Here is a 21388-nt window from a genome sequence, read left to right as displayed (position 1 = left end):
TCTGGTTCTATTTCACATGTAGAACTGTATTCTTCATCCGCCTGGAGACAGAGAAAAACAGGCGAACACAGACAGTAGAAATTATTCTAAAATGTGTTCTACTCTAACCTATGTCATTACCATCATACCCTTTACGCACCTAATGGTGCATAGGGCACTGCGTTGGAAAACCAATCTCACCGTATTTTTTTTTACATTCAGGTGCCATAGTCCAGGTACTTTGAAATATTATAGTGCAAAAACATATTGTTAAATAAATATTTCATGTCATCCATGTCGGGAATTGAACCTGAGACCTCTTGCATGCTAGGCAAACGCTCTGAACGACTCTGAAAAATGAAAAAAAATCCGCCTCAAGGTTAATCAAAGTTTTTCCTACAATGCCTAAGGTTCATTTCTAAATAGAAATTGTAAATAGTAAGCTTGACATGAAATATTTTCACTGCAATATTTTTTAGCCCCCAGACTGGATCTTAAGGGTCAGGCTGATCATCTTGCCTTCATGTTTAATGATCAAAATATGCTGCAATTGCAGTGCTAGTGCAGTGCCCTATGCACCACTGGTGCGAGTAGGGAAATGATGGTGAAAAAATTGATGCATTTAAATTATTAAACATAAGTACAATGATGTTCAAATGTCTAGAAACCCCCCCTCCTTTAAAAAGCATAATGTGAGGTAATTAGTGATGAAAACATTATTTTTGAGGAGTTTATCATGTTGCCTAGCCGAATTACACCATTAGTACTAATGAGGCCGGAATTATCCTAAATTTGAACGCATTTCAACAAAATTGGCTTTAAATTTATTGCGACAAAGAGGGAAAATATTTTTGAGAAGAGAATATGGAAGTCTAGGCATTTACAGGGCTTATCATCTGTCATTGACTGGTTAAGGTGGCCACTTTACACATTGTGACATTCACAATTCTTAAATGTTTAAACTTCCACATTTTCTCAACTCTCCATCTGTTGACTTTTGTAAAGTAAAAGAGCTGAAATTGTTATTGATGTGGATGAGATTTACCATGCTGAATCATTTTACCTACTAAGCAACCTCTGAAAACACTTTATAATTTTTATACTAGTTCGTTTAATCAACTATGTTTTGAGTATGTCCATGTTTGTGGATTATTGTTACATCTTTGAAATAAATCGATAAAGTCATAAAAAAGGGGGTTTCCAGACATTTAATCTCATTGTTTTACTATCATGTGTGAGAATTTGTCTTGTAGTATAATTTGTGAATTGTTGGCACAGGTTGTCAAGGAGGAAGAAACCGCCATAAGAGTGGATCTTCACGAGGGATGCGGGCGTGTGAAGTTGTTCTGGCTGCTTGCTCTGGTGGACCAGCGCAGTACCAAGGCCATTGTGGAGATCCGAGGGCACTCGGCCTCTCCCGAGGGCATCGGGGGCCTCCTGCCTCAGCCCTCCAGCGGGGTCTGCCGCTTCTGCGGGGCCCGCTCCAGCGTGGGCCTGCTGGCCATCGGCAATGTGTGCGCTGAAATGGAATGCCAGGTGAGTGGGAAACATGTCGGTGAAATATGAATACTGTAAGGGACAAAGTGTACAGTAAACGATTGGCATTTATACATAAACATACCTTAGGTAATTTAACCCATTTTTTTAGTGGGTAACTCACAAATGCTGATTTTAAAGTTACCTATGTTAGTAATTACCCCACAATATGAGGTGTGTTAACCCTTAACGATGAGGATTTTGTTTCTTTTTAATATTCGCCATTAATTCTGCATTATGATCATCATGTTGTGTATTATGAGCTCCTTAAACCCGACAAAACCACCCCAGGAGATCACTATCTATTAAAATTGATGCGTTTGAGCCGAGCATTGAAGGAAAACCGGCGCTATATGAGACGAGACATGACAAAGTAAATTTCCAGCGTGACAAGGCTCGGCCACATGTTGCAAGGTCAGTCAGAACATACTTGGAAGCACTCGAATGGGGAATCACCGGATGTTGCTCTTTCCGATTACCACTTGTTCCAATCGATGACTCATGACCTGGCTGAACTGCGCTTCCGTTCTCATGAATGCCAAAAAATGGCTCGATTCTTAGGTAATCTCAAAAAATGAGTCATTCTTTTGAGATGGTATTCTTATTATGCTATCGCAAAGATGGGAGAAAGTAGTCACTATCGGTGGACACTACTTTCAATGACATATTGTTTATAATTTTTAAAGAATAATGCATTAATTTTCACAAAAAAACAGCATGAAATGATTCAAGTCTCTAATAAATAAACATGTTATCTTAAAACTAAGTATTTTACATTGAAGTTTTTTGTTTATTTTTCACCCTTTAAAGCAATGTTGATTTAGATTTATCTACAACTTTAAAAAGATAAAATGTGGCACTGTTGCTCACTTGTGCTCAAATAAGTGATACTGCAAGTTGTCAAACATCCATCAAGCGAGTAAACTGTAAAGCTAAGGATCTAAATTTGTTGCAACAGAGAGTGAAAACATTTTTGAGAAAGGAATATGGAAGTCTAGGCATTTACAAAGCTTATGGCCCGTCATTGGCTGGTTTAAGTGGCCACTTTCCACACTATGTAACATTCACCATTCTGCCCATGTTTAAACATCCACATTTTCTTTATTTGATAATCAAACCCAGCCAATTAAAAAAAAAAAATATTTAGATATATTATCATATCAAACATACAAGTCTTGATTTCTTTGATAACAAGTTGTCTTCTTTTATACAATCACTGAATCAAATTCATTTATAAACACCTCTCTCCCGCTTTCATTCCCACCAAGTCTACTATATACCATTGTGTCTTTCTACTTTCCTTAATAATTTTCTATGTATGTATACTATCAGAGTCTTTACTGTATATGTTAATAAAATAAAAAATGTGCTGTACAGGAGTACAGCCGCAACGCGTGCACGCGCGTGCTGCGCTGCGGGCACCTGTGCGGCGGCTACGCGGGTGAGCGCGCGTGCCTGCCGTGCCTGCAGGGCTGCGCCGGCGCGCGCGCTGCCTCGCCGCTACTGCAGGACGAGGCGGGCGCCCTAGTCGCGCCGCGCCCCGCCCTGCGCCAGGACGCGGAGGACATGTGCATGGTGTGCTTCTGCGAGCCGCTGGGCTCCGCGCCCGCGCTGCAGCTTGCCTGCGGGCACGTGTTCCACGTGCATTGCACAAGGAAGGTCCTCGAGAAGAGGTGGATCGGTCCAAGAATCACGTTCGCCTTCTCACAGTGTCCCATTTGCAAGGTAACGTTATTAATTTTAGTAAAAATAAACCATCTTTGTTTAAACCGCTTATTTTTTATTTTATTACCTACCAGTTTGAAACTACACAAGCTTCTTTATCGAGGTATAATTTAACAATGGATCGTATTCTACTTTATATCTTATCCTACTTGTAATTTTAACAGTGTCCAGTAAAAGTAGTACTAAATAGTTGAGCATTGATCCATCTTTATTATTGTTTGCTTAAACCCTTATACATAGATTGGTTTAAAATATCATAATATTTATATTGATCGAAACTTTATCTAAGTAGCATTAGCAATACATTTAATATTTCAAAATGGTTAAAAGTAAATAAATTAAAATCAAATAATATTTTGAGTTTGTCCAAACTTTTGTAGACAAGGACTGGATTCAACTCCTTGAGGAGCTGTTAACATTAACATATTACAAAAGAGACGAAGAACATTTTAGAGAAGGTAATATAGAAGTCTAGGCATCTACGGGGCTTATGACCTGTCATTGGCTGGTTGAAGTGGCCATAAATAAAGGTTTCAGCTCTGTAACTTCACAAATATCAACAGATGAAAGAATTGAAGAAATATAGATGTTCAAATATGGGCGGATGGTGAATGTTACACAGTGTGTAAATGTTACACACTAAATTAATGTGATGGCCTTATTAAATAGAAGAATAAACTTGTAGGAAGACATGGAACACCCAGCGCTTGATGAGTTGCTGGCTCCTGTGCGGGAGTTGCAGCAGGAAGTGCGCAAGAAAGCTCTTACGAGGCTGGAGTATGAGGGGCTGGATGGAGCGGCCATCATCAACACCCGCTACCAGGGCAGATCTGCAGAGTACGCCATGGACCGATACGCCTACTATGTCTGCTTCAAGTGCAAGAAGGTCACATAATTCATTTACTATTATTCAATTAGAAGCATGCAGCTATCAGCTGATATGCCCCTATCTAGTCTTACATCTTATCAAAGCTTATTTCATTTCCTATATATCGTCGGCCTAACTTATAAAACTCGTAAGTCCCAAATTCATAGTGAATTTTTTTGAGATATTTTTTTTAATAATGGAACTCTGAACAAATATAAAAGTTTTCCACACATACTCGTATAAATTATTTGAAGTTCTAACAGAAAACATAATTTTTGACCATTTGTGGACGAGTTTTACAAGTTAGGGTGATGATATGTCCAATTTTTTTTTGAATGTATTAACAGATAGTGTCATTACTATTTCTTGAGGCAGATCATTCCACGCATCCACAAATCTTGAACAGTTACACTGGAGATAAATTTAAAATCAACCTAAAAAGCACACGATGACCACACTAACTAGTTGAGACATAACAAGACTAGACCTTATAATATTTCTTATATAACCCTAATGGGTTTTTAAAAAATAACAAATAAACAAAAAATCTGCCATTGATAAAATGTTTAACTGGATTGTTTGTCTTCTCTGATTTTATAAAATGTTATCTCAGTTGCGTATTACAGCTAAGTGTGAAAATTTCATCAAGTTCGCAGTCATATTACCCATACAGCATTTTATAAATTTCAATGAGATCTTTTTTTTCTCTGTTCTAGTGTGGTCAGGTTAAGTCTCCGAAGTCTTTTCTCATATGGGAAAAAGGGCTTAAGATATAATAATTTATCCATACGAATACCCTAGCATTTTAATACAAAATTATTCACTATTCCCTGATCTTGTGGTTGAAATCTGCTCAAAATGTTGGCAGTCAAGAAGATGACTTCTACGTTGCTTAGTTTTGGTGTACCAGTGTGGACAGAACAGTTGTTGACGACGAGGGCTATTTTCCTTTTTTACTTTTCATCTGTCTGTTGATTTTCAGTCTCCAAAAATTATCCGAGTCAACCAGGAATTTTTATTGCTCGTATATTCCAAGGGTCTCACGCCTTTAAAACACATAGGATGTTTGGATTTACGATTGCAAGAAGAGGTAACTTGTCCGTTCCGGTCGCGTTTGCGCAGAGAAGAAGGGTGAGACAATCTTTGCTTTGTTTTCCTCCATGACACTGTTCTCTGGTAAATGTGAATGTCTTGTCTGGAAGGCACTTGTAAAGCAACCCAGTCTTGTCCGTATTGTAGATGTCTTCAGGGTGATAACCGCTCAAGATATTGGAAAGGTCAATAATCCATTGTGGGCAGACACTTTCGACAGACTTGCTCTCGTCACATAATTTTGTTAATGCTAAATCATGGTGTTTTTTTAAATCTCTCCAGTTAGCCGTTGCTAACAGTAAAGTCTTTTTTGTCAATTTTAAATGCAAATTTTTGAGCCTTTACTTTAAGGATTGGTCCACTCACCGGGATGTTTTTGCTCAATGTCTGCTTGAACCAATCAATAAGACTCCTCTCAGCTTACGTTTCATCTTGTCATGACTCTCACCACACTCGGACTTGATAGCTTCTCCGTTTTTAATAATTTTATAAAATGTCGATTCCCCCGCATTAAATTATTTTATGGATTAAATATCGACTCGCAGTTTTCCATTTTCATAGGCAGCAACGATCTACTGATCACTTACACTGCCTTCCTAAGCAAATGTGAATTCGGGTGCATGTACATAACAACATGTAGAACGTCAGGACATGCACAAGCAGTGACGCTGCGGCTACATCTGCAAACTAAACGCTCTTTTATAGAGGTCACAGTTTCGGCTCTCTCTTATAAAGGTCAGTTCAGATAGAACGACTCTCTTATACAGAGTTTTTATAGAGGTTTTTGGGGGTAAAATGACAGAACCTTAAGCCAGCTTAAACCTCTTTTAAAGAAGTTTCTCTTATTAGGTTCGACTTTAATAGTGATAGTTGATAGTTGAGTATTTTAGCAAGTATTTCAGTAGTATTTCTGTCTCCCAAATTGAAACCTCAAAATACCATATTTAGCTATGTAAACTGGCTTTTAATGGAAAACTATTTAACAGTTTGTAAGTAACATATATTTAGGTATGCTGAATTAACTCACGGATTTCCAAATGTCAGGTGATGTATATCACATGTATTTATACCCAAAACTGTGTTACCACAGTATGACACAAGAAGAAGGTGAATATTATTGTTATGATTATCAATGTATTTGTTTGCAGGCATATTATGGAGGCGAAGCTCGCTGTGAAGCTGATGGCCCCTCAGAGTACGATCCTGAAGAGCTGGTCTGCGGGGGCTGCAGCGATGTAGCATCTGCTGTCTCCTGTCCCAAGCACGGCACCGACTTCCTGGAGTACAAGTGCCGCTTCTGTTGCACCGTAGCCATCTTCTTCTGTCTCGGGGACACCCACTTCTGCAATGGATGCCACGACGAGTTTCAGAGGATTAGAAAAATCCCCAAACATCTGCTGCCGCAATGCCCTACCGGTGTGTAATATATTGTTTTATTTAATTTATAATGTATATACCTAGCGCCAATACATTAGTTACTGATACACAGAAAAATCTATTAAATATTCTTATTCATAAAATGAGCTTCTTTATCCAATATATGTATATATACATATATATATATATTTTTTAAGCTTGCAAAACAATATTAAATAACATTACTATTTAACGGGTTCTTATGATTTACACAATTACTTTTAATTTTGGGGCCATTTTCAAAAACTCACATTCGTCCCATCTCAACACAGGACTTTTAGTCCCATGGAGTTGGGACTTATGTCTTAAATAATGTGTAATAAACTACATGTATGTAAATAAATAAAATAAACAAAAATGGCAATCAAGTTATGGTACAGAATGGTTCGAACCTCTGACCTCTAGAGTTTGCAACACTAGCACAAAAGGACCGCAACCCGGATTTAATTTTAATTTTTCTTTTATTTGATTGTTTGTTCCCCGAATGTCTGTGGCAAGCTTTAGAAAACTTTCATAATTTTAATTATTTTGTGTGTTAGTTTTTATTTTTTTTATATTCATATAAAAATTTCCAAAATATGACAATAAATTTGCAGATAAAATAATTTAAAAATAATACCTAATTTGCACAGGCGACTCAAACCACTTTCAAATTTGTATTGAGTTGTCATTTTCATTTTAGGTCCTAAAGGGAGACAACTTGAAGGAACTCCGGAAGATTGTCCCCTAAGGGTTACTCATCCTCCCACAGGAACGGAATTTGCACTGGGATGTGGTGTATGCCGTAACACCAACATGTTTTAAGTCCTGCAACTCTACTTAATTAAGAATGCTGCAATAATATCTTAGTACAGTAATATTCTCCAAATAAACATTTTCTAAGTAGAGAAACATTCTCCGAGTAAAACGACATTATCTGAGTACAACATCATTTAAAGTGTAGCTGTATTACTTACTTACTTACGAGCATATGGTGTCCATGAAATAGCTGTATTACACAGAACAGAAATCGATCTGAAATCTGAAAAAAATTCTGAGCTAATTTTAAAATTTTTACTATAAATATAAAAGTGGACACGTGCAAAAAGTAAAACGCTGTAAATACTGGGGGTACGCCTGCACTGATTTTAAATAAAAAAATAGTGCATTCTAGAATCAGAAAATTAATTCATTCTTATTAGATTTCATCATCTTAAAAATATTAACTTACATTTTTTTTTACGTATTTAAATGCACGTAAAAAATTCAAAGGAGAATCGGATCATATTTCTGACTTCTATAATTTAATATTCACATACCGGATTTCATCCAATCTGTGTATGTATTATACAATATTTTTTGATCCATATGATTCAGCTTCAAAACAACATTCTCTGAGTGCAGGAACGTTCTCCGTGTAAAATAAAATTCTCTCAAGTACAAAAACATTATCTAAGTACAGATAGCTACGTCTCTTAGTACAGCCATATTATTCCAGCAAAATAGCATTCTCTAAGTAGAGAAACATTCTCTGAGTACAGCAACATTCTCAGGGTACAGCCATATTCTTCAAGTAAATAACATTCTCTAAGTAGAGAAACATTATCTGAATAAAACAATTTCTAAGTACAGCTAGTTATCGGAGTACTAAAGCAAGTACTCAGATAACTGCATCATTATCTTAGTACAGAATGTTCCCTATGTACTACAAGTTCTTTTATTACTGCAATCTACTGTGACATTCTCTTAATATTGCGACATTCTCTACGTACTGTAACACTCCAGTACTAAATTGTGATATTCTCTGAATACTGTAACATGCACTGAAAATTCTGAATACAGTAAGTTTTAACATACTTCATGTACTTCTCCAAGTTCTAATGAGTCTAAAATGAACACTTAGCCGTGTATCTAAATTTTTCCTTGGTATTCTTTCTACTCAATGTCAACTCATTTTTTGTACATACTTGCATAATACATATCTGTATTATCTTCTATCTGGTACACTTTATTCCATCACTGTTTTTTTTTCAGATACACGGTTGAGAAAGTAACGTGGAAAATCCATTTGTGGTGTGTAACTTAAAAATTATACTAACTGATCTATACTTGAGTACATAGCAGATAACTACTGCATCCTTAACTTACCAGTAAAACTGAAGTAAGTTTTTTTAATACATATAATATAATCAACGATTTATAATCAAGTCCATATAATATAATAATCAACTATCTCATTAAAATCTTAACTGGTTGTTTGAATTTTTCTTCATCCTTAACGAAAAGTGTATGACACTTAAAACCCTTTAATTTTTCTGTCCATCGCTATTATTTGTACTTTTCATTATTTTGGGTTCATATATACATTCCAATTCTTGTATATTTTAGTCAGTTTGATTATTGTTGCAAAATCGATTAAAAATAATATCTACAGGAGTTACTTTGTCAAATCTGATCCTGGGGGGGCGATTACAAACATTCCTTCTGTCTCCTTCCGTATTACGAAGCCAACGTGTCAATATGAGTTTTTAGGAAGATCACTACACATCATACGATAGTGTTTCTTCCGAAGTGTTGTAATTACACCTTATGGCACATGCCCATAATGATTTTATTTTGTTAAAAAAAAAATATTTGCGTTCTTATGATTTACCCAAACATTTAATTTTGAGGGCTATTTTCAACGAGTTGTAAATAACTCACTATTAGAAAATGAGAATCGAATTGGGGTAGAGTGGGGTTCAAATCACGGACCTTTGATCCGTGAGTCCGAGACACTAGCCACAGGACCACAACCCGATTATGTCTTCTCAAACGTCAAATGATCTGACCCATGTACTGTAACTACCTCAAATTTTCAAATCTTAACCACAGGTGCTCTCACAACTGTCTTAACTGTCAAACTTTACTCTGCGCTCAATGTCAAATTAAAATTAACCCGTTTCTTTTTTATTTTTGTTCCTTTGATTTTTATCAACTAGCCGCTTTTAATTATTTAAAATTTTAATAAATTGCAATTAAAGGAAAAAACTCTCACTTGAATATGATTTTTTCACTTTCAGTGCGTAGATAAGCATACAGTGGGATGCGGATCCTCGATAGCTATCGACGTTCTTACCTTTAAATTCGAAGATTCAGAGCCAATTGTGTGACTTCAAATATACCAGTGGTCGGCAAACAGCAGCTCGCAAGTCGCATTCAGCTCTTTAGTCACTCGAGTGCGGCTCAGCGCAAGTTACACTTTTTGCTCAAATTATTTAGTCTGCAGGTTCTATAAAAGAACTAGGACTATTGCCTTTTGAATTATTGAGGATATTGCAAATACTGTAATCGAATGCATGGAGAAGCATCATATTGCTCTATAGCTCCATATGATGAAATTATTTCGATTTCAACATATGGAGCTAAAATTATGACCGAAGTGAGAACCGTTTTTTTTTCTATTTTCAAAGCAAATATTAATCACGAGATGCTTTTTTACCATCATTCATCAAGAGGCGAAACATTTCAAATGTTATGGATTTGTTGATCAAGATTGCCGACACAATTGTCATTAAATCTTCTTTACATTGCTAATTTAAAGAATGTTTACTCAATAACAGAGAGTAAATACGGAGATCTTCACTGCATTATAAGATTTGTTGGCTTTGAAGAGGAAACAGTTTAATGAAAAGAAATTTGGCTCTTAGAAATCTTAATCGTCGAAATGCTGATCTTTGGCTCTTTTTATTAATGAGTTTGCCGACCACTGAACTATACCGTCATACTAAAGATATGGCTTTCGTATCTTCCAATTGTAATCGCTCCTCTCAGTTTGGCTCAAGAGTCAATACTCTTGAATTTCACAATTGAAATTAACAAAAATGAACATTCAAACATTTTTCGAGCTGATTAAAATCTTTCTGATTATTTCAATTTCTTAAGATATAACAGTAGTCAAGTAAATATTAATATTTTCTTGACCACTGTCAAAATTAATAATTAATTTTAATTTATTATCATCTTAATGACCACTTATAATGCGCCAATCCATATGCTGAAACTGCATATGAGTAAGCCTTGTAAATTCTTAGAGTACCATATAAATCCATAATAGATGGATGATGGCAGACCAAAAGACTTTGTTATGGAAAATATCCATGAATGAGTACAAAAGTTTTGCTAATAAATGCTATTCCAATATTGGTAATTTACAATAAATTAAATTGTACAAAAAATACACTGGATGTAGTTGTAAAATGGCACAATTAATTTTGTAAAAGAAAATAAGAAAACGGTCATTTAAAAGATATTCAAATTTTCACAATAGTGTAAGGTTGAATGGTCATTAAGATGTTGAAGTATACCCCGAGGAAGAATGAACTTTTTCTATCAGGTCCTGCATAATGGGATATTTTTTCTACAAATAATTATAATAATCGTATTAATGTGTGTTTTACTCATAAGCTTATAATACAAATATACTCAACGAAGATTTCCAATCCACTTTATCGTAACAGTGTACACTAGGGTCTTATTAAAACTAATTGTATTTTATTTTCTCAGAATCCAGTTACCTGGTACCTTTTGGACTTCATATTATATGTATGCAAATTTTCACAAAGTTTGATTGTTCTGTGTCTTGACACTTGTGTTAAATAACCAATTTCTATATTCAGTGAGAGTTTACAATTAATTTTACATATCAATAAATTAAGTCTACATAAGTCAAGACCCTAGTGTACTAAATAACAAATATACCAATTGGGTAGGGTTACCAGATTTCTCCAATACCTTTTTATTAGAATTATACTGAAAAATTGTATATTTTATAACTTCTTTATTTAAAACTGTGCATTGTGATTTGTTTCTCTTTGTTTAGTAGTAAACATACATATTGAAAATAATAAATTATGAAACATCATCTTGCCGATATTTTTCATTGTGTTTTGGAAATGTATTTTGTATACTCCGAGACTATGTTACAGTCCAAACATTTTTAATTTAAAGCATGTAGTATTTTAAAAACCACAAGTAAAAATTCATGTAAGGTTCTTATTTTCAAAAGAGGATTTTTTAAATAAATTTGTCCTATACTGACATAAAAAAATCTGGTAACCCTATAAAAGATTAATTAAAATAGTATAAATGTCTATGATACTCAAATTATAATATCAAATCCTCAGAGTAATAAGGCGCTTCCGCTGTAGAGTTGCCCACGTGGAAAAAATCATTCTAGGATTATTGGTCACGAAGTTAGCTATAGTTTACAGCAAAACAATGGGCCATAGGTACTAGGTACTTAGGGTGAGAATCGTAATCGTAGCGCAGAACCATCCGTTACACATCTGCTGTTGAACCAAACCACTTTTGACCTATGCGATAGAGCAAAATGTGGCGCATTATTACTCTGAGATCAAATCATTACCTAACCCTTTGCATTTAGATTATTACCTCGATTCCACCGTTCGCACAATGTTTAAATTTAGGCTAAACCACAAAAAGTTAAAAAATATCGAAAGTAAAATCGCATACATAAATTTACAATAAGAAAAATACTTAACAGTTAAATCATCATCACCATCATTCCCTTTCTGCACCTGATGGTGAATAGGGAACTGCATTGGCACACCAACTGCAGCGTATCTTAATCATTTTTGTAACATGAAGGTAAGATGATCAGTCTTCCGCTTTCGGTGCCTGTCCCAGGGACTATGAAATATTTTAGTGTAAAAACACCCTTTTAAATAAATATTTTATACCAACCAACCTCTCGGTTACCAAAGTACTTTTCTTATGATAAATAAAAATGCAGTTCCACTGAGAAATTTCAGTAAAGAAACTTAATCTTTTCAAAATTCACGTGGAATATAGAACATGTGCTTAGTAACTTTTGCTAATTTATTGTGAATTTGATTCATGACAAAGCATCCAATAATTAACAATAATTCCTTATAAAACAAAACTGAAAGGGTAGTCATTTAAATTGGTTTTTACGGGCGCTCAATAACCAAAGTGTATTTTATAAGAAGTGCAAAGGGTTATCCTATATACTTAATCTAATTTATGTTTGTAATCAAGGTTTCAATCAGAAACAAACAGTATCAAATTTTGTTTAGTTACATAAACATATACTTTCTTAATTTCAATGCGATGAAAACAGAATTTAGATGATTAATGTTTATTTATTTCTAATTATTTAACTTGAGGAGGATGTCAAGATAATTTAGGCGAGGAATGTGATGTAAAGAAAAAAAAGATGCTGAATGAAAACATTGTACATATTATTTTTTAAACACGGATTCAGGAATTAAATATCAACTTTATTTATATTTTCAATAATAAAATTGCACTTCCATCCACTCCATTTTGTATTAAGTATTATTATATCTGTAAGCCTATTTCTAAAAAAATATGACTGATATATTATTTTTTTATATTTGGGGCTGTCTATTTATGACATCACACCTGAGGGTGGCAAGAGGGACACGAGGCAGAAGTGTTGTAGATATGTTCTGTAACACCATCTTTTTAACATTTTTCTATTAATCTTATGTTTGAAAGAAATGAGTAAATGGGGAGTCAAAAACACCCAAAATGGTGTGACGTCATTAATAGAGCTCCCTTTAGAGTGGTATTTAAAGACTGTTTGTTAACTAAGGTTTTGGGATCGATGAAAGTATGAAAAACTTGATGATAGGAAATATTTTTGTTAAACAAATGTGATATGGTTTTATGTTTTTTAAGTATTATTTTAGTTGTAAAAAAAAAAATTGAATTTATTTGTAAATTAATGGTCGACTCTTATGACATGGAAAACATTGAAATGAAAATCATTCAGTAATGAGTGAAAATCATTCAGACATGCAACTCCTTTTCCACATATAAGAAGAAGATTGCAATTTCTATTTGTAATGTTGTTTAAGCCGACCATTTTTATTTATAAAACTGTTGTAAACTAAGATCTTATAATTTCATTTGCATTTTATTTTTTTTGTTTATGTTTAAAATATTCTATAGTGATAAATAAACATACTATAAAGGAAGTTCTGTTTTATTTTAAAACTTTATTAAACATTTTATAACTGTACAGGTGGTATATTATACATATTGTTTTATATACATATTCACTAAGACTAATACCTATTATTATTTTTACCTTTTGAGCTAGCCTTGCAGAGATTCTATACCAAACAATTCACTAAAATAAAGTGTGCTAAGGAGACGTTTTTGCACTTACGCCTCGATTACCAGTTGGCAAATTACATTGATAAACACTACATTAGAGCCATTGTCACGTTGGTACGGTAAACTGTTTAGATGAACATTATGAGCCTCATTATCTTAAGTTATTTTTTTTACATAGTTGAAGAATCAGTGAGAATATTATCATAAATATTGTACACATGTAATGAATGACAACCTTGTAAAGGATTTACGAGGGTAGGCTGAAAATGAATGGATATATGCTTATAGAACGCGAACAAAATAACCTTCAGAAGCGCCAGGCAGCGTGTGGAAATAATATTCCCCCCCAATAGGCGGCCTCCATGGTATAGTGGTTAAGACACTCACGTAAGTGACTCGCACACGGAAGGTTTCAGGTTCGGTTCCCGGTGAGAACACAAAAATTAAATGTTATTTTTCTCAAGTCTATACTGTGCGGCAATTCACCATCATAATTGCCTAGTGCCATAATGGCCTGTTGTGGTGCAAAAAAAAAGTTAATGCACAAGTTTGGAGGTGCTGCGTTCATCCAGTGTATTTTGAGAAGCGGAAGTATAGAGGCTGAAAAGGTGACTACTACTGAGATTTATTGTCATTTAAAGGCTGTTTATAGTGAAAATGCTGTTGATAGGTCTACTGTAAATCGATGGGTAGTAAAACTTCATGGAAGTGAGCCTGGAAAAGCCATAATGGTTGATGAAACACACAACGGACATTTGATCACTGCCACAGACGATAAACACCTCAAACTCATCGACGATTTGATTCAAAGTGACCGGCGAATTACTCAAAAGCATATTGGAATATCCAAGGAACGTGTCGGCTTCATTATTGAACAAGTGGGATACCATAAAATGAATGGGTACAACGCCACGTCTCACAGATGAGAACAAATAGCGCCGATTGGAATGCTGCAAGCAAATTTTTCAGAGCTACCATGAAGAAGAAGACAACCTTCTTTTGAATATTGTAACGGGGGAGGAGTCATGGATCCACCATTACGACCCGGAAGAGAAAAGACTAAATATTGTCATCAGTCCTCCCCTCAGGCAAAAATGTCCAAAACACAACCATCCGCAAAAAAAATACTTTGACTGTGTTTTGGGATCTTACCGAGTTTATGTGACTAATTATCTGGAACGAGGGGCAATGGTAAATTCTTCTCAGTACATACAGACTCTAAGACACCTCCAACATAGTCAGCCTGGCGCCAATAATCTTGCAACATTACAACATTCATTCACACACCTCGCGTGAAACTGAAGAGGCTTTGCGAAACCTTAAGTTTGAATCAATTCCACACCCTTCTTTCTCCCTCGATCTTGCTCCTTGCGATTTATATTTTTTTCGTCTACTTAAGAGAGACCTCAAGTGTAATCATTACATCTCGGACGATGAGGTAAAGGCGGCTATCAAGTCCTGGATTTGAGAAAAGTCGGAAGAATTTTCCAGTGGCTGAATTTAAAAAAAATTGTTACCTGTTTGGAGAAATGTGTTGGACTTAAGAGTGACTATGTTGAAAAATAAATTAATGATTTAGAAGCTTAAGAATTGTACTCTGCCCGATTTGCTATTTGTTTTTATTTGTGTTCTACAAGCATACTTTTCAGTTTACCCTCGCATAAATGGGATTACATGCTGTATTAGCAGAAGTGCCATAAAATAAGTTGACTATGGCTATTTAGTATTTGAAATGATGTTTATCTAACCATAAAAATCATTAGTAAAATTTGGTGCTCAAAAAACTCATACGCACATTGCAGACAAAATATTTATATATTGTATGTATACATATAATTATTCCATTTATTTAGACAGAGCCATATTTATTTTTTTTTTTTAAATATTAAAGCTAGATCAGTGATAATTTACTAAAAATATATTTTTTTAAATCATACATTTCTCGTCACTCGCATTCAAATGTCAACTGGTAGGGTCAGTGGAATTATTATATTTTTAATCTCCAAATATATCTGAATTGGATTTGAAATACCGATGAAGCTCCTCAAGATCTTTAAAGACATTTTGAGAGAGTAAGGTAGGTTTGGGGGTGACCAAAGCCGCCTGCCAGCCGGCCTCGAGGGCGCCCTTGTAGTCCAGCACTGGGTTGTCACCGACATGCAGAGCATTAGATGGAGCCATGCCAGTCATGCGAGACTCGGCGATAGCCTTTAGGAATACTTCCTTATCGGGCTTAGCGAAGCCGGCTTCGTACGAAATTACCATGAAATGGAAATGCTCCCGTAGCCCGACGTTGGATAGAATGTCTCGCAGCCTCGGATCAAAGTTGGAGATGATCCCGACAATGACTCCGCAGTCCTTTAGAAAGTTCAAGAGCTCGAGACAGCCATCCTTCACGAGCCAGTAGTGCTCACTCTTGTAGGAGTCTATTAGGAGCTGCGCTATGCGATCGACGGTGCGCGGGTCACGCACGTGAGCGCGCAGCGTGTCGCGCACGACGCGTCGCCACCACTCGTCCCACGCCACGCGGCTCGCGCGCCCGAAGTTGGGATGAAGGTCGGCCATGGCTCGGTAGCTGCGCTTGAAGTCCGCGCTCACGGCGGCCCCGTCTAACTTTTCCCCGCAACGCGCCGCCACCTCCGCGTACTGCTGTCCTGGGGAAATGCGGAACCGAAGGAGGGTATTGGTTATATCAAATGTTACCAGGCGCACCTTACGGAACACATTTGCCATCGCAATCAGAGATAGAATACTATAATGACATAACCTAAAAACATCGGTCAAAGTGTCAAATGTCAAAATGTTTCATTCGATAAAATTAACATATTAAACATAAACGCTAATCGGTTGTGAATTAGTTCGATTAAAGTGATCGAATGAGTGATAATAACGGTATTTTAGGTAAATAAAACATCATCGACCCAGTGGCGGCGTAGCGATGGTTGGCACCCGGGCGGTTTTTAAATGAGCACTCCCCAGAATAAAACAACAAATACTTACTAAACGTGCTTCGGCGACTTTATTTTACTAAAATACTCAATAACATGGTCAAAGTTTACTTTTCTTTCTTTTTTAATTAACAAAATAGAGAGATTGGATAGTCGCACTTGGCTCATAGTTCATCTTAAATACGATTGAATTAATTTTAATTTTGGAAAGCTTCTTTCACACGAAGCCACCGAAATGCAAATAGTTAGGAAGAATCTGAAACGCAGCAATAATCCCATTTTACAATAAATCTCAGAACCTGCAAGATAGTCCTCTGGACTGCCAATTGGCAAGAAATGCTAGCGGCTTCCAAGTGGCGCCGCAGTTGGACAATCTCCAAAATGTCAAACGTCTTCTTCAGAAAATAAATTCATCATAGATTTTTGACAAATTTGGATCTATACCACGAAGATCTTCTTCTGTTGACGTAAACAAAGTTTTAGGCTGCACAACACCAAATATTATTCGGATGTCATCCATGGCTTTGTATCGATGGTTTATTTTCTCATAAAATCTATCAACACATTCTAACATTGCTCTCCGCAGCTCTTCTGGCAATGTTAGTCCAGAGTCTCTGGCCTCTTCTCATGGCATACGTTTTCAGAATCTTCTCCTTCCTCTTCTTTCAATTGAAATATCCAAGTCCTCACATTTTTTAGTTGCGTTCCTACGCAAAGAAATAGCTCTTCCCACTATTTGGATACATTGACTGATGTCTGTTTGTACTTTTGTGTCTGGTTCACTTCTTCTAGAACTTCACACAAAAAAGAAAGGTATCGTAAAAAAACTAAAGTCACATAAAGCCGGTAAAAGTGTGGATGCTGCTTCTCTTGAGTCAAAGTTTTCTCTGCTGCTGCTGGAATCACATATCTATTTGAGTGTGGAAAATTTAACAGTTTGACCAAAAAAACTGAACAATTTCTTGTGCAGCTTGCAAACTGTCCCGTATAAATCTAAATAGTAGACTAACTCAAGAGCATGCTCTAGGACCCGTTTCGTCTGCTTTAAGGTCTGAGAGATTGTTAGGACGATTAATGTCTTTGCATAGGATTGTTTCTACTGTTGGTATTAGGAAAATGGTTTTTGCGAGGAATTCAGTACTATGACGAAAAGTAATTTCGCCTGAGTTCGATAGGGATCATGTTAGGATCTGTGTTAGGATTTTGCCGGTAGTGTCTTGATAATTTGATGTTCCTCTGTGATTTGTTATAGATACGTATTGTTTTTCTTCTGTTGATTGAGTGCATATTGTATAGGGCAAATCATTCTAATGTTTCTTATATGTATTTAGGTTTCGTGTCGTTGATTCATTTGTTTGTATTACTACGTTCTTCTTCCTTTCTTCTTCCGATGCGGGATCTGGAGCGTGCGGCCGCGGTCTCAATTTGGAACTAACACTGTATTCCTCCACTGTCATACTGGGAAATTAGAAAAAGGTGATTGTGCTGGCCATGTGTATTTGATTGATCACAAACTGACAATACTGCAGTGAGGGGTACAATGAAAGTTTTTTAAGTTTATTTGTTTTGTTATTTTCGCGGTTTGATTGTAAAGAAATATTAAATTTTCGCTTAATTCGTTTAAAAAAAAATTGATATTGATATGCGAAACTGAAGAAAGACTCAAGTCTTTATGAACAGTTTCGGGAAAGGGGTGGATGCTTTCATTGTCCCGTATAAAACGAAAACTGTATAGAATATTGAATGGTCGGCGCCACATTTGGCTGACCTGACAGCTAAAGTTTTTTTATGTAAAAATTGAAGTGGATATTAAAAAGATTAAGGTTTCAAAAACGTAAAAAACAAAGAACATACTCGTATACATTCTTAGCTATATTAAGAACTCCCTGCGTGTAAACATACGACAAAAACTTACGATTGCGCTTCAAAAATATACATATTTGTGTCTTATTTGGATAAATAAATTAAGAATTTGCTCGCCCCCCGCATTCACCTTGCTTGTCACGCGTGCTCGTGGTTGTGCGGTACTATTAATCTGTGGTTGTGCGAGTATTTTTTCTGAGCTGCACTGTAGACAGATTTAACTTTTAAATCTGTTTATGTGCAGAATAAAAAATAAATAAGTTAAGTTTGCTTTCGACCTAATAAAACTCTGAGTAAAAAAATGACTAAAAAATGAGCTTAGGTTACAGGCCTGAAACAGAGCATAACGCTCTGTCAAAAGGTATCTTGTCAGCACTATGCGAAGGAACTAATAAAGGGATACTCGTAAAGGTTTGCTTTCGACCAAATAAAACTCAGACGAAATCGAGTGAGGGTTATCACTAGAGCCCGCCCAGGGCACTGCAGATTGAAGAAACAGCTTGTAGAATGAACCATTCTGATACAACTAGATGTAGGTCCTGCAGCGCAAATGAGGAAACACCTGCAGATTGAAGAAACAGCTTGGTATTATGAACCATTCTGGAACAACTAGATGTAGGTTCTGCAGTGCAGATGTGGAAACACCTATGTGAATGTGATGCTTTCTATAAAAAAAGAAGTCGCATCCTCGGGGGACCACTAGTAAACCTGAGCATGTAAAAGAACTTACACCCTACCTAACAGCCCGATACTTTATAGATCTGGGCTTTATAGGATCACATTAAAATTATTTTTTATTCTCTAACATCTATCATCCAGTTCATTCGGTCAGACGTCTCCAAATCATAAGTTAATGAGAATTTTAATGATCACATAAAATAAAATATTGTCAATTTGTGTATATTTTAATATTTTTCAACAGATGTTTAGTTATTGTGTGCATTGGCAATATGTCTGCATTAATAGGACGTTTGGGATATTTTTTAAGTGACCCAAGCAATATTACCATTGAATTCTGTAGACGTTTTTCACCATTTTGGTGGCATTTTGCAGTCATCTGAGGAGTGCATCAAATAGATAGGAAAATATTGTTTGCTTACTGCATATTAAATTTTAGGTTAGACTAAACTAGTCGAAAATTTGTGAGGTAACTTGGAAAATGCCAGACGATTGGCATTGGGATTTCATAATATGCAATGAAATAAAATTAGAGTCAATATTTTCAATGACCGTCCATTTATCTTAACAACACTTGTTTCCTAAGTATGGTTCAAGTGAAATGATTTAGTCCAGGATTTTTTTAAAAATAAATAATTTGGCTCTTTTAAATACTAAGGGATGCAATGTTTAGTAATAAATCATTATTGAAATTATAGGCAATTAAATATGAACATTAAAGGACAATTTATTTATTAATTAAAAAATACAGCTATACAAAATGATGTTTACATTAAATTTTCAAATACTCACTTAAGTGTGCTCACATATTGATTGGGTAATTAACATAATCTATTGTACATACTTTGTTTGAATGATATTGATTATTATAGAAACCTTATTGATGGTCAGGAGATAACTACATATATACAAGCAACAAAAGCTTTTGTAATTGGTAATGATCATAGTTAAATATAAATAGTCATAATTATATATATAAATTTATTTTCGTATTCATTGAAAATGTTTATAATATCTATATATTAGTTATCTTTCAAGTGCGGGTTTTGTTAGTTGCAATTATTTTAAAAAAACTGACAAATTTAGATGTCTGAAAAAAAACCATGAAAGAAACACGTAGCGCAGACATTGAGGTAAAACTAAAAATAAAAAATATTCCAATTTTATTTTGGAAGTGCCACGCAGTACTCTCGGTGTCTCGGTTAAGAAACAGCCGTAATTTTGCAGTTGACTAAATAGAAATGTTGGTATATAGTTCCACAAGTTACAACACAGTACTATTGGTTAAACAACCATATATTTTCTGTTGACTAACATCATTTAATTAACTAACTCAAATTTAGATTATTATTTATTTTACCAGGAATATGCATAAAATCTCAGGAATTTTTGAGAAAAAAGCATAGCTTATTTATTTTACGTTAGCAATATTATCCCCAAATAGGTAAATTAGTAAAATAAAATCAATTTAAGGAAATACATTTTAAAAAAAGATTTATTTAGCTGTATTCAAACAAGATAATCATACCTATATCAATTTTAGGGATCCCTCCTTGCTTAATTTCCTATCTCCTTCCTGCTATTTGTACTCCTTTCACTCCCGCTTGTATTATTTTCTCAAAATGATGTTTGAATAAACATTATTTATTTTAAGTATTTTTTATTGTATTAACTATTTCTTCTGTACTGTATGTTTTAATAGACAACGCCCAAAATACAATGATATGGTAAATAAATAGTATTTAAGGATCAATTATTGTACTTTTCAATGTCAGCTTAGTGGACTTTTTCTAAAGACTTTAGAAATGTAACATCACTAATTTGGCGCAACACTTTCTCATCCAATGTCTCATACCGCACTTCATACACTTTTATTTAGTCAGCTACAAGCTTAAGGTTATATAATGAATAAAACATAATTAAATAGTATAAAAATTCGGAATTACGTATTTTAAAACAAGAGATTAAACTGATTACCGCTTAGTAGATGTGAAAGGCAGCTGACGAATTGGCAAGGCTGGGAGCTGAGACAGCCCCAATAAGCCCCGAACTCTACTGTGGGTTGCCCAAATGTGCTCCTCGTAATGAGCTTAGGTTACAGGCCCGGAAACAGAGCACAACACTCTGTCAAAAGGTA

The 21388-nt window shown here is 35.2% G+C and overlaps 2 protein-coding genes across 2 annotated transcripts in view; one reads left to right on the top strand and one right to left on the bottom strand.

Annotated features, from left to right (window-relative positions):
- hiw (MYC binding protein highwire) overlaps positions 1-16531 on the top strand; it is a 242193-nt gene extending 225662 nt beyond the window's left edge. The window contains exons 62-66 of the mRNA XM_088232701.1: positions 1258-1515; positions 2893-3240; positions 3926-4126; positions 6349-6616; positions 7299-16531. Coding sequence (XP_088088827.1) covers positions 1258-1515; positions 2893-3240; positions 3926-4126; positions 6349-6616; positions 7299-7420 — 1197 coding nt within the window. The 3' untranslated portion in view covers positions 7421-16531. The remainder of the gene's footprint in view (positions 1-1257; positions 1516-2892; positions 3241-3925; positions 4127-6348; positions 6617-7298) is intronic.
- On the bottom strand, positions 15375-16715 carry LOC148277565 (rhythmically expressed gene 2 protein-like). The gene has a single exon (XM_088232711.1). It carries the CDS (start codon positions 16493-16495, stop codon positions 15758-15760), a length of 738 nt encoding a protein of 245 aa, XP_088088837.1. The 5' UTR covers positions 16496-16715; the 3' UTR covers positions 15375-15757.
- Between the last annotated feature and the right edge of the window lie 4673 nt (positions 16716-21388).

Source organism: Micrasema longulum, unplaced genomic scaffold (genome assembly GCF_059751315.1).
Source record: "Micrasema longulum isolate JH-2025_06_02 unplaced genomic scaffold, ASM5975131v1 h1tg001011l, whole genome shotgun sequence".
NCBI classification, from domain to species: Eukaryota; Metazoa; Arthropoda; class Insecta; order Trichoptera; family Brachycentridae; genus Micrasema; species Micrasema longulum.
This window is presented reverse-complemented; position numbering and strand designations above follow the sequence as displayed.